The 14,218-nt window shown below is 39.5% G+C and overlaps 1 gene segment (V, D, J or C); it reads left to right on the top strand.

Moving 5' to 3' along the window:
- LOC134390936 (T-cell receptor gamma chain C region C10.5-like) overlaps window positions 1-14,218 on the top strand; it is a 34,971-nt gene that overhangs the window by 13,697 nt on the left and 7,056 nt on the right. Inside the window, 1 exon segment of the C gene segment in view lies at window positions 9,335-9,389. Within this exon segment, the coding sequence occupies window positions 9,335-9,389 (55 nt within the window).

The raw sequence follows: 14,218 nt of genomic DNA, 5'->3' as shown, positions 1-14,218 counted from the left end.
ACTTTGTCTCATTTGGTTGTCTTTTCTAACTGAGTGTTCTTTTATCTCATTTAGTTTCTTTAGAATTGTTGCTCAAAATTCCTTGTCAGTCATCTCAAAGACTTCCTGTTCTATAGGATCTAGAACCTGAGAGTTATTATATTCCTTTGGTGGTGTCATACTTTCTTGGTTTTTCATATTTCTAATATACCTCTGTTGGCGTATAATCATTGTGGTAGAGGTTATCACAGTCTACTTGTTCCACCCTGGTGTCTGCAGCCATATCAGGGAGTTTTGTTGACACTTAACTGTCGGTTGCTGCCTTGGGGCCAGCGGGTCATTGGGTGGGCCGTAGTGGGGAAGGGACTCTCCTGGACTGGTGGCACGGAAGAAACTCATTTTTAAAAATTGCATCTTATTTTGTCCTCCAAATAACAGTAAAGCATAGCTTTAATTCTGAAAAACTAAGAATTATGAATGGGAAAAGAGTGGAGTGTAATGAACCAAGTGGAATTTTTTTCCTACAAAATTTTGCTTCACTAACTACATAGTATAACAGCATCACAGTATCTAAAACAATAACTACATAGTTGTTAATATTTTTCAAACTGTGAACTTTGGGCAAACTACCGATCTATAAAATGTACATACTACTACAGAAGGTTGTGAATTATTATCTGACTTGTTACTATATCAAGTAATAACACTTTTCTCCCAATACTCATGATAGCCGTAGATAATTACAGCTGTTACAAAATATGAAAAATGTATACCTTGGGGGCCAAAAAACAAGGTCAAATATAGGTGTGTTGGAAGGAGTAAGTAAAGGAAAGATGGAAGGGGATTGCTTCCAAGGGGGAGTTAACACTGAATTATTGTGAACTGGGTGTTTCAATGAGGTCTTCTGGGATCTGATGCATATTTTACAACAGAAAGCTCTGGCGTATAGTGCTGGTGTAAACCACACTGTGACAGCACTCACAGGAAGAGGCTTTCATTGGTTCTAAAACAAACCTCTCCCTCCCCCCATCCTTGCCTTCACAGAGCAAGGGCTGCTGCTACATCTTTGGTCCTAATTCACGTTCTCTCATAGGGTCTGTTCTGACTACTCACGGGCAATGTCAACCCCATGGCTTTTTCTTGTGTCTGTGGCTTGGGTTTGTAGGTGGACTTTCCACCTTTCTTGTCCTTTCATTATGCTTCTGTCCAGAGTCAACTCTTTAGTGCCTCTGATTTCTCTTTCTTGTTTTTCAGGTGGAGACACCAAAATGAGACTATCTCAGTATCAACTCTCCTTTACCCGAAGTCCCAACAGAACAGTGCACATAAGCTGCAAGCACTCCGGCGTTCCCCTCAAGAATGCCATTGTGCACTGGTACCAAGAAAAATAAGGGGAGCCTCTGAAATGAATCTTCTATGGCTCATCCAAGAATTACAAGCATGAGAAGCCCAATTCCTGCTTGGAGACAGATAAGAAAGATGATGGTATCTTATACCTGATAATTAATAATGTTGCTCAGTCAGATGAAGCCACATACTATTGTGCTTGCTGGGATCTCACAGTGTCACAGAGCCAGAAGGGACCTTTAAGAAAACCTCCCCAACACCTCCAATGGCTTATACTCATCTGACCACAACAGACTCTCTAATGCTCTTATTCTAGGAGTAGGCTTAGGCACAGGATGGGCCTTGGGACAGTGTCCCTACTTCAAATGAGAAAGCTGGGGCGCAGAGACAGCAAGTGACTTGTCCTGAGCTGGGTAACCACAGAGACAGGGCCACACTCCTGCATTTCGTATTCTCAGTCCAGTGCTTCTTCCTGTCTTGCTGCGGTCAGTGTTGAACCTCTTCTTCTAGCAAAGTTGCATTTCTTACCAAAGGAGCTGTCACAGCTGTGTGTTATCTTCATAAGTGATTCCCCCAGAACCCAAGCAGGTCTGACATATAGGGCAAGTGTGTGAAGACCACAGTGTTGAGAAGGGGATAAAGTCCGCAGGGCATGGACTCCACCGGCCAAACCAGGGCCCACATTTCCTTCTCTTCACTCTGAAACCTGGTGTCAGTCATAACTGCATGGCCGTGCACTTGGTTCAAGTTCGGCAGCACTGCCCCACTTTCTGCCTTGTTAGAAAGATGCAGGATGTCTTCATATCCAAGATCTTACCAAACACACTGAAAATAACAAGAACAGCAGTAAGAACAGTTTCTATACCATTACATTATAACTAAATACCTCTCCTTTTGGTGTCTAATAAGTGGTCAAAACAAAATTATTGATTCCAATGCCAACATTCATTGACCCCAATCCCAACTAATTCTCATCCTGATCTCCACAACATGTATTACTTTTATCCCCAAATTCTCTTATCTCAGTAAGTGGCAATGGTATTTTAGTCACATCTCACAATGGCAAGGATGTTTTGTTGAGCAAATTATGCTTTCTTGACCATCCCCTGACTCTTCTGATAAAGAGAGAAGCAGATATGAGGAATCCCAGCTATTCCTGAGTGTCCTGTGATCTGAAAGGAGACATGAGAGCCTGGAACTGTGGTGTCACTTGCCAGAAAGTCAACCACAAACCAGTCCCATCTCTGCATGACACTCCTGAGACTGGAGTTGGCTGTCAAGACCAAGCCCCAACCAAACCTGAGGCTCCTACACAGACAACTCCCACTCCTCTATCTAAAAGGAAGGAGGTTTAGAAATTCTTTATGTTCCCACTGGCATGTGCAGGGTAACAGACAAGCCCATGACGCCAACAACCACCTAATTGTAATTCTGAAGAGCACAGCCCAAATGCTCCCATGGACACTATAATGTCCCATGCAGTGTAACTCAAGGACAAATGGAAAAGGTAAATCATGGGATTCAGTAAGTAGACCCAGTGCTCACAGATTCTTTTGCTGGGTGGGTGCACTGACTGTTCGTTACTTTTCAGAATATGCAAATCAACCTTTTCATCTACTTTTTATTTAGGTTGATATTTCCTGTGATTCTCACAAAGCAATACCCAATATTTTATATTTGGCCATTTGAGATACAGATCCTCTATACTTCAAAAGTTAATAGAAAAAAAGAATTAAAAGATAATACAAATCTTACCATGAACTTTCAAAGTTCCCTTGTATAGACCTGGAAAAGACCTGGAAAATGTGTCCCTGTCAGAGATATCTGCCCAACTTCACCCCATCAGAGTGAAGTGGCTGATCAAACTGGGCTCAGGATCTTGCAATCCTGAACTCAAATCCCAGTTCCCTGACTCTAAGTTTCCCATTTGACTTCACATAGTAATCACCGTTTACAGGTGAGGCTGAAGGAGAGACATGTATGAATGGTGCCTGACTCATCACAGACTCTATAATCATGAGTTGTCTTTCCTTTCACTACCAGAGAGTGCAGGCATGGCTCTCACTCCTTGAGCAGGGAGAAAGGAAGGGGAAAGGAGGTTTGGAACTGAGGGAACACCACTAATTCCCCAAGAGAGATTCTTGCACATAGAAGGGCCTCCATGCATACCTGTTCAGAAAAGACAAGCATTTCTTGTTTGCCAGAAAGAAACAAGTGCTTCAGCAGGAGTGTCTGCCTATGGATGCTGTATAAACTGAGAAGCGTCTGTAGTGTACACAGTGGTATGTTAAGCACCCAAAGTGCGAAAGAAGCCTGAGAGACCAGAAGGTCTTCAATTCAGAATGAAGATCAATGGCAAAATCCCTGAAGAGAAGAACATGCTTGAGAGTGAAGTTACCCAGCTTCTTCCACACACTTCTGTGTTTTTATACACAAGTAAACTCCAATCTTTGAAAAGATCCATCTGAGACAGGAGGTGCTCAGGCTCCCCGGGCTTCAGTTACAGGACACACATCTGGGTTTCCAGCCACTCCCCAAAGCTTCCGGCCCCTCCTCTAAGCCCTCCCCTGAGGAAGGTCACTGTTGCCAATTAGACCTATATTCAGCACCAAGGTGGGGAAAATGAGACCACAAGGGGCTGGCTCATGCAAAACCACTGGCTGGTTATGCTCAGTAGAGAGGGGTTGTGTAACCCTGGTGGCTGAATGACCTTCTGCTAGGGGTGCTAGCACTAGAGAGCACAGAATATTCCTAAATATGTCTGACGCATTTGATAAGATTTGACCAATGAACACGCTCCACAAAGAGACCAACTGAGCATGTGTAAGACTGTGTTACAGGACTGGGAACCATCCCCTTAACTGAATATTCATTAGACAGCAAAAAGATAAAAACCAAATCCTAGCAGAAGGTAGGGTTGCTGCTCACTTTCCTGGGGTCAGTGCATACTTTGCAGGCCAAATCTGTATCTCTTATTCATTATAGTAAATGTGTTCTCACTTTCTACTGTGACTCTGCTCTCGATTTCTTTCCTTGGTAGAATCAAGAACCTAGTAAGTGTCATGAAAGTCATCTACAGTGTATATTGAGAAGTTAAAATAAAAAATAAATAAATAAAAGTAAATAAATAAATAAGTTAAAAACAAAGAAGAACCTGGTAAGAGGATGGGCTGGGTTGAGGCCCCAACTATGAAGCCCCACAGACTCTTCCTCCAACATCACATGGTAGCATAAAGGAACACATCTCGTATCTAAGTCATGACGTATATGAAATCAAGATTATTCCAGACTGAAAGTTAGTGGTTCATTGAAGAAGAAAGTAGTTTTTATGTCTAGCACATGAAATATAATATGTTTATTTTGCTTCAGACAATGGTGTTCATTTTTCTTATTGGGAGTCTGTAATTGTTCATGTACAAAATTTCATTAAAAGCTATCCAAATTTGTAGAAGATAAAACAATGTGAAAGAAATGTATAAATTATTATTTTGTTTCAAGATGGCAACTAAACCCTGAAATGAAAAATGTGATGTATCTTCACACCTTTTGATCATCTAACACATTTGGTTGGTCAGCTATGAAAATTACCAACATCAAACTTGAAAATGTTGTGGAAAAGTTCAAGCAATTCAGGTGAAACTTCTACTTCACCTCACTTGACTTGGTTGCTATTTTTATATATGTTTATTAATCCCTTACCCTGTTTGAAGTAGGATTTAAATTGCCCCAGTTGTAATCTCAGCAGATGGTGTGTGTCTGTGTGTGTCTGTGTGTGTTTGTGTGTGTCGTGTGTGTGACAGAAAGCAGGGTTAGAAGCAAAATTACTAATCTTTACACACAAGAATGAGATGTTTCCATTCTTAGGAAGTGAATTCTCCATGTCTGAATTTTTGCATCAACAATAAGAGAAAATTACTCATTTTTTGAGCACCTACTGTGTCTCAGGCTCTATGCTAGATACTTTGCAAAAGTCCCGAGAACTAGTCCATCTTAAAATTGAGGAAGCCAAGGGTCCGAGAAGTGTTTTTGCCCAAGGACACAGCACCAGGGGTGGAAGAACTGAATCGGAACTGGGTCTTTCTGATTTTGAAGAGTCTTTTCATTCATCTCCAACCTCTTGAGATGGTAAGATGATTTATTTAATAAGAATCTTTTTGAAACCCTAATAAACTAGTTAATGTTTATTGTGCCAGCCTCTCTGCACATCTGCACTGTCACTGCAGCAGCGTAGTCCTTGGTCACCTGTCGAGTGCTTGATGGGCGTCATCTGTGAAACGTGTCTGCTGCTCCAGAATCGCTCCTCGGGGCAGCGCCCTTCCCTCTGCTCACACGTTCATCTTATCACAGTGCCTGTGAGATGTCACTCTGCTCCCTAAAGCCTTTCGTAAGACCTCATTGCTGACTCTTCTTTCAAGAATGTTTAATTGAAAATACTGTAAAAAGTAAAAGTTCCCTATATTTCTACTATTTGAAAATTGACATAGTAAGTGAAACCATCCATTCCACACTCCTCAACCCAGTGGATGCAATTATTGTCCTGCATGTTCTTTCTAGCACATGTGTTGCTTTTAAATTTAAAATTTAAATTAAATTTTAATCTACTTGGAACCTGTTTTATATGGTATAACGTAAAGGGCTTTTGTTTTCCCTATAGATAATCAATAGTCCCAATGACAGTTTTTAAATAACCTATCATTTTCCTACAATTGAAAAATGATGCATTGTATTTTAAATATGCACAAATACCTGGAACATTTTCTATAGGATTTCTGTTTCGTTTATCTGTTGCATTATTTTTATATTATTATATTATGTTCATAGATTTGTAGTAAGTAGCAAGATCCAATATGCCAAGCGTCTGTTTGCTATCATTTTCAAAAAAATCTTTTTCAATTATCTCATTTTTATTCACCCTTAAGACAGAATGTAAAATAAACTTATCTAGCCCATTTCCGACCCTCATACCCCAGAAAAAAAATGTTGTAGAAATTCTGATTGAATTGCAGTGAACTTATATATAAACTTAGGAGGGTGTTACCTCTTAACAACAGTAGTTTTTCCTTCATGAGTATATGTCTCTCCATTGATTGAAGTTTTATTTTAGACCTTTAGTAAAACCTTACTTATAATTTGTCACTTATTCAATTCTTAAATTTTCTGTAAATTTAATAAAAATTTTATAATTCATTACTCACTCTTTTGCATTTGATTAGCTAAATCTCTCACAGTTCTTCAAATATAGGCAACTCTTAAGGCTTCTGGGGACTTCCTGTCAAGATGGCAGGCTAGACGGTCCCCAGCATCACTCTCTCCCACAAAGCAACAAATTTACAACTATAAAAAAGCAACGACAGCCAAGCTAGAACCATTAGAGCTCAGGGGAAGAGGAGGAGAGACCTACGGAGCTCATGAAGGTGGGAGATGCCACAATGAGAGAAACAGAGAACTGCTTCAAACATTTCGTATCCTGGCTGCTTCCAGGCTGGAGCTGGTGAGCACACAGAGCAGGAGCCAGCAAAAGCCGCAGCTGTGCCCTCCAGATGAAGTTGCCTGGAGGTGGCAGGGGAGAAGAGGGCCTTGGTGGCCCCCAGGTCAGCAAGACCACTAATCAGGTTCTTGTGGACTCACATAGGAACAAGGGGCCACAATAACTGAAAAAAAGGAGCCACTCAGAGGCTGGTGGGTCATTGCAAGGGACCAGAGCATGGCCCGTCCCATGGGAAGTGTTTTGAGCATGGGCCTTGGGACGATGGGCCACTGGGTGAACACTGTGGCACAGCAAGGAGAGCTGATCTGCCCCCCCAATTGGCACAGAACCCTTCAGAGGAGACTGGACAGGAATACAGAATTGCATGGGGGACAGATTGATGAAAAGACTCAGGCCCAGATCAGAGTTTCCACACAACCCAGGTGTACTGACCTCACAAGAGCTGGAAGGACATGTAAAGTCAACCCCTAAAACCTGAGCTGCACAAAAAGCATTTCCTAGGAAATCAGCAGCAAAGCAGCAATTTAGCTCAACCACAGAGCTCAAGCACTTTTCCCCACAGTAAGTTCACCCAGTTTAGAAGTGAGCAAAGGACAACAAATTAGTTCCAGTGCAGACTTTAAGTGGTGGGAAGAGCAAATAACCCAAAACCAAACTGAAAGAAAAAACAAAGTACTTGCAACCAAAGACAAAGTTTGATATTCTCTAGTAAAGGTCTCATTTCACCAAAGATCACCTATAACACCTAGAAGGACCAGAAGTGCCCTGGGCTACCAAGACAGAAAGGGGCGAGGGCCGGGGGCCTCAGCCTGGCACCCCAACACCTACAACCAGTCCTGAGGGTCGGGGCCTAAGGCCTTGCCCACACCCCCTGACATGCACAACCACCCCAATGACGAACTCCGAGCCACTGCAGGAAGCACCCCAGGCTCTCCCAAGCGAGGGCAGTGGGAGGCTTCAGGCTTCAGCCACGCCCCCTTACACACACAACGAGCCCAGTGACTACTACTGAGCCACTGCAGGAAGCACCCCTGTCTCTCCTGAGCTGGGGTGGCAGGGGTGAGGGCCTTTGCCACACCCCTCTGACATCTGAACTCAGCCCGGCAATGACCAAGCCACCACTGGAAGCCCCCAGTCTCCCTGGTAGGAATGAGGGGGGTTCCACAGACCTCAATCCCACACCTCCTTCTTCATCCCAACTGCTCCACAACTTTATAAAACGTAAAAAATATATATATACATTAATTTTTAAAAAAGTAAAATCTATGAAAAAATGTTTAAAAAAAAGTCTTCTAGTCATTCTCCTCTTGATCATGGAATAAGGATAAACAGAGGACAAAGCATCAGCAAGGGCTCCAGTGGGCATCAATCACATCCACAGTGGGTGCAAAGGGCACTCGACAGCTCCAAGTAGTAATAACTTGGAATTCTCAGTTTAAATAAAATCTTTCCAAACATAATCTTCATCTAGTCCTCTTGTCTCCTCCAGTGTGGTTGGTGACTGGAGGATCTGTGAATGCATATTTGCCACTGTGACCACATCCATGCTGTCTTCCTTGGGACAGAGACAACATCGGCTCATGGGACTTAGGCTGGGACAGGGTGGGTCTGGAGTGGACAGAGGGTCAGCAGAGCCTGTGCTCCTTGGTTTTTGCGGCTGAACACCTCATCTGATTCTGGCAATTTCTATTTTCCCTGCTCCCAGATGAGTGACATAAGATTGCAGAACAGACTTCAAGAGGTTTCTTCCTCCAACATTTCACAGAACTGGAGTTTTTTGTTTTCTTTTTTTTTTTTTTTTGTTGTTGTTTACACAAGGATTTCATGGAAGGTAGGATTCTGCAAAGTTCTTCTGCTATTCCAGGAAAATAATAAGGCATCCCAGAACTTCTTTTCTCGTTTGGCATCGCCATGGTCGAGAATCACGTTACCAAATGATAAGAAGTGGCTTTATTAAAAATGAAAACTTTGATTCTCTGTTCTCAAGTATGTCTGTGTTGGCACATTTGCATTTTCAGTTACTAAAGAGCTTTCTTCTTTCACAAATATATTCTCAAATTGCTAAGAGAGAGGCCCTGGTGTTTGTGAGAACAGAAGGTCCTTTCCTTTGATGCAATTTCTGAACAGTTTCAACACAATTGAACACCTGGAAAGGAAAAAAAAAAAAAAGAAAAGAAAAAAAGAAAGAAAGAAACACAAGACTTGATTCTCTGAATACTTTTCTTCGTAATTTGGAAAAATAGCTGGTTGAACAGTTGAGACGACTCTCCTCTTTTCCTTTTCTTCCCATTTCTGTTCTCTCTTGGTGCTTTTCAATAATGACTGCCTTAGTGGAAAACAATTTATGAAGTCAATTCATAAGGAAAAATTATAAACTATCAGATGCCACAAAACCTGTATTTAAGGACTTCCAGAGGAACCCAGAGGATCAAATGGCCAGTACGAAGTTGTTACCCTGCTAGTCACATGATGATTGGAACAGGCTGAGATTTTTGTAGAAGCCGTGACCAGTGTGATAACAATGTCTGGATCAAGATATTTGGAGATGGCACTAAGCTCACAGTAACTCCTCCCGGTGAGTAACTTTTTCTATTTCTACTGTACTATTGAAAACCTGATAGATACTTTCTAGAAAAAAGACAATTTACTACCAACCTTGTCTGTCATTGCCACATTCTTGGCCTCAGTATGTGAATAGCAATTTTGTAGGTACAGGCACAGGACATGGAAAGAACACTACTTTGTAAATGCTTTCTCCCTTCCCTGGCTGTAAGCAGATTAAAATGCTATGTTTAGAGCACACACACATACACAAAGAATAGACTCAGGCTAGAAATTAAAATGACTTCGGGATCATGTCAGTGAACCACTGGCATAAGTTATCGGTCCAAGGTACTTTTTTGTAGAAGGACTTTTGAGTGAGAGGCATCAAAATGAACTTTGTTAATTACCTCTTCACTATATTTTAGGATATAACTTAGTGCTTTCTCCCTAAAACCTGCAAACCCTCCCTCTATTATTTGTTTTATTATTATCTCATCCCTAACAACAGTGCAAAAATATTTCTTATAGTCAATTACTGTAGAATCTCAATACATTCTACTTGTCATTGACCTAGCTTCTTAGAGGGCAGGCTGAGATCAGTCAACATTTCTGCTACTGTGACTTTTGTTACGTTGCCTGCTCATGGGCCAGTTTCATGGAATTCCCATGTCCAACGAGACATTTCAGCTTCAACGTCAGTGAAGAGAGTCTTGATGGTTTACATCCTCATTTATTCATTCTTCTTTCAGCAAATATTTATTAAAGACAATTTTGTGCTGGATGCTGAAGATAAAAGAGTAAGCGAGACACAGTTTCCACACCCAAAAGCTTCCAGTCTAAAGGATAAATCTTCTAGATTTTGGCTTGATTCAGTTTGTGTTCTTCAGTCTGTGGCTACCAGACAAGCAGGAGGTCTTGGGTCCATTAGCTCATTTCCTTCCTTAATCTGTGTAGTAGTTATTGCTTATAAAATCCATATATTGTGTTTAGTGGAAGAATTTGATGTAATTGCCCTTTATCATCCCATTAAAGAGAAAATTAATATCAGGTAATAATTATCAAGAGCCAGACACCATGCTGAACAGTTTCAGTCCCTTGTCTCCATCCTCAAAAGCCCTAAGCGGGAGATCCTCATGGCCATTTCACAGATGAGGAAACTGAGGCTGACAGAAGTTCGGTGACTTTCCTAAAGTCATATGAGTAGTAACTGTGGCAAAGTTTGGGATCCAGTCGAGACCTGTCTATTCCAAAGTGCATGATCGGGACCAATATGTGATTTTAGAAATATAAAATCATGTCTTTTTATTAGGAACATTTCCTCTTTTGTATCTGAACTTTTAAATACACTCTTTAATTGACTATTTCTTACTAATAGCTCACTACTAAAGTGTGGGAACAATGCTTCTGCTGCTAATCTTGGCATTGAAATTACATCTCTCCCTCCAAAAAACATCGTGGAAGTCATATTAAATATGTATTTATTAAATACTCAAAATATAATCTTGAGATATTTCTACAGAACTTGATAGTTATTTTGACACCATTCCACTGAATTTTCTTTTTGTATTGGTTTCAAATTTGCTAGAAATGTTGACGATGGTCAAGGAGATTTACCAAACTCTTAGGGTATATTCAAGTCACAAAGAACAGTCTGTCAGCAGTAAATGGCTTCAGAAATCAACGTTAACAATTCATATTTCATAACAACTCATCTGGTCTACTCTCAATGGGAACTGGATTCTGAAAAAAGTTACTTCAGAACCAATCCAGATACCCATTCCTCCATACACATAAATCACAAAATACCTCTAAATAATATTGAGTATAAATTTAGTCAATGTTCAAACATAAAATTTCTATTAGTTTCTCTTTGAAAAGTAAGGAAATATTAATTAATTCTAAATTACAACTCTAGACAAAGAAGTGACTTTATATAAAAAATACATAAGGAGGAGATTTACAAGGTTCAGGAAAAACCATGAGAAAAGATAAGATCAGACTCTCCAGTGTACGTGACACAGGAAGGGAACAGACATACCCCAGGCTGATCAGGCAGAGTGAAATCAGTTCTTATATTACTGATTACGTGCAGATCTAGTCTGATTTTATTTGAGATTTGTCTTTCTTTAATGTCAGCGCGGCCAATTTTCTTGTACTTACATAAATATTGAAAACATATTGGCACAATTTTAAAATAAGCAAGAGGGAGATTTCTTTTAGTGAATCAATGTCATGGGATTTATTCCAAAATTATAGACATGCTCAGTTATGAATGTGCACTTTCAGGATTAGCCTGTGGATACAGGAACCAATGTGTTCAAGTGTTCTCCTTCCCAGAACAGTAAAATATGTAGAACATTGTGAGGCTTAATTGCATAAAATGTCACCGTATACACACACATTCCTAAGCCTATAACTCCCGAGAAGTGAAACTTCATCAAGAATTCATGAAAACAAATTTATTTCTGCCAGCAATGTTGTATGAAAACCTAATCCAGGGCAGGATGATATTACTAACACCTACACTCTTTCTCTTACTTTCACATTTGCCCCTAAGCTAATTTTATTTTATTTTATTTTAAAAATTTTTTTATTGGTTATTCATGGGTAGAAAGCTGACTGTCACCACTCGTGCCCAAGATCCATACTGGCAGCATGTCCATTACCACACATTGTGTTATACCCCATATCCCCCACCCAATTAATCCCCAATCTCCCACTCTATCGCCTTTCCCCCTACTCCACTTTGTATTCCTAGGTCTGTTCTCTCCCTCTGCAAGTCCAATGCACCACTGTGGTCTTTCTTTCCTTCCTGCTTTCTGTCTTTGCTCCCACTTATGAGTGAGGACATGAGGTATTTTTCCTGCATGAGGGAGATTTTTATAAAGTCTTTTCAGATAGTGGGCAATACAAGGCCGCAGAATCAAAGTGTTTGGTCCTGGCACAAAGCTCATTGTTACAGGTAAATTTTCTTTAAATTCTCCAGTGTATTATAGGGAGGAGAGGCAGGTAGGCAAGTGCTGCAGGCTCTGGTGCAGGTGCTGAAATCTCCGGTGCAGGTACTGGCTTGGAAGTCTTGGAATTGCTCCTGGTTTGGTCCCTAGCCATGGGGGTATCTCCAAAGAGTTCAGGAGACGGGCCCAGGTCCTGGGAGGTAGTGCTATTCCTGACCTTGCACGGGAGACATGCAAGGAGTCTAGAGCAACTTTAGATCCTAAAGAAAGGAGACAGGTGGTCCTGTCAGCATCTTTCTGTTGAAAGGCTTGTAAGCAACTTTAGGTCATATATCTTACTTATTTGACTTTTAAAATAACCAATGGAAAAAATGAAAAAACAAACAAACAAAAAAACTCATCTTCTAGACTCATCATTTGGTCACAGAAGGATTAAATAGTTGGTAATTTGGCCATAAGTAATCAATATCAAATGGCAAAATATTTCTCTGTGTAACCATATTCAAGAATGACACAAGCTGCCCTCATTTGTTTTTAAAAAAATCCAGTCCCATAAGTTTCTTTATTCCTCATGAGCCTTAAGGATGTGGTTTTGCCTGGATGAGGGTCAGATTTACTGAAATGGACGTTTTCAGAGAATTTTCACAAAGGTGATAATATTAAAAAATAGCACTGAAAAAAATGAAAGGGATAGTATATTATGGGCTTTTTAGCATTGGATATTATTTGAAGAAATGAACTCATAAAAGGAAAAGTGACTTTTCTTTCCCCTTTTGACCAACTGATAGTGTGTATTTTGGCAATAAAGTTAATAAAGGTGGCACAGATATAACTCACAAGTTCTCCGAGAAGTGAATTTTTGGGAAGTGCAGTGCAGGAAAAGGGAAGGACTTTGATCCTGAAATAAGACTTCTGGGGTACCACTTTCTGTGTACGTGTTCTTTAGCAAGAAAATTTAGAATCACCAATTATTGAATAGCCAATATTAAATATAGTTGGAAACTTGTTATAAACCTGAAATACATATTTAATTATTAAATAGCTATAACTATTTATTTGATAAAAGAGAAGACAAGAAATAGAGAACACTAAAATAAATATACATATGTAGATTTGAAATATTTACTTTCAATTGAACAGTAGCTGATATTTGTTAACTTTATATACAATTCACAGTGCTGCAACTTAATAAAATACAAACAACTTAGGGAATTTGCCTCGAATATATTATTCGGTTATGTAAATGAATGTACATAAATGAATTGGACAGGTTCATTTATTTTTAAGAAATGTGAAAAAATACATCATGAAAAAAATTTTAACCATGAAAGTCACTCTTAAAAATAATTTTAAAAAACCAAAACAAACATGCAACGTAACGATCCAGAATATAGGTACTAACCATATATAATCAAATGCACTATTTAATGTTTAGTCAACTAATACATTGGGAAGTTATGAAGGTTCAAGATTTATTTTATCCTCATAAGAATGAAACTAAAAAATCTAGTCAAGAAAAAGAAACAAGAGACAATAAACAGTGCGGTACCATGTAGAAAATTTCCTTCATCATGTGATTTTCAATTTCTGGAGTACAATAAGTGAGAAGTATTCACATGAAGAAACACAAGTTTCTAAGATGAAAATTAGATTTGCTAATGTATTGACTATAGACTAAAATTATATTATTATAAAATACTATGGAAATATTAACCTTATCTTTTGTAACATGCTTTTAAAATTACAAACAATGTATACATTTAGAGAAATATACAGTATCTTACTATTATAATAAATAAAATACTATCTGCACTAAAAGCAACATACATAAAATTAAAATAAGCACATTATGACATAAGTATATTTATAGCATGCTCAAAAATTAATAATATATGCTTACTGATTT

This window comes from Cynocephalus volans, chromosome 11 (assembly GCF_027409185.1).
Source record: "Cynocephalus volans isolate mCynVol1 chromosome 11, mCynVol1.pri, whole genome shotgun sequence".
Lineage (NCBI taxonomy): Eukaryota > Metazoa > Chordata > Mammalia > Dermoptera > Cynocephalidae > Cynocephalus > Cynocephalus volans.
The sequence above is the reverse complement of the archived record's forward strand: the minus strand, read 5'-3'. Positions and strand labels throughout refer to the sequence as shown.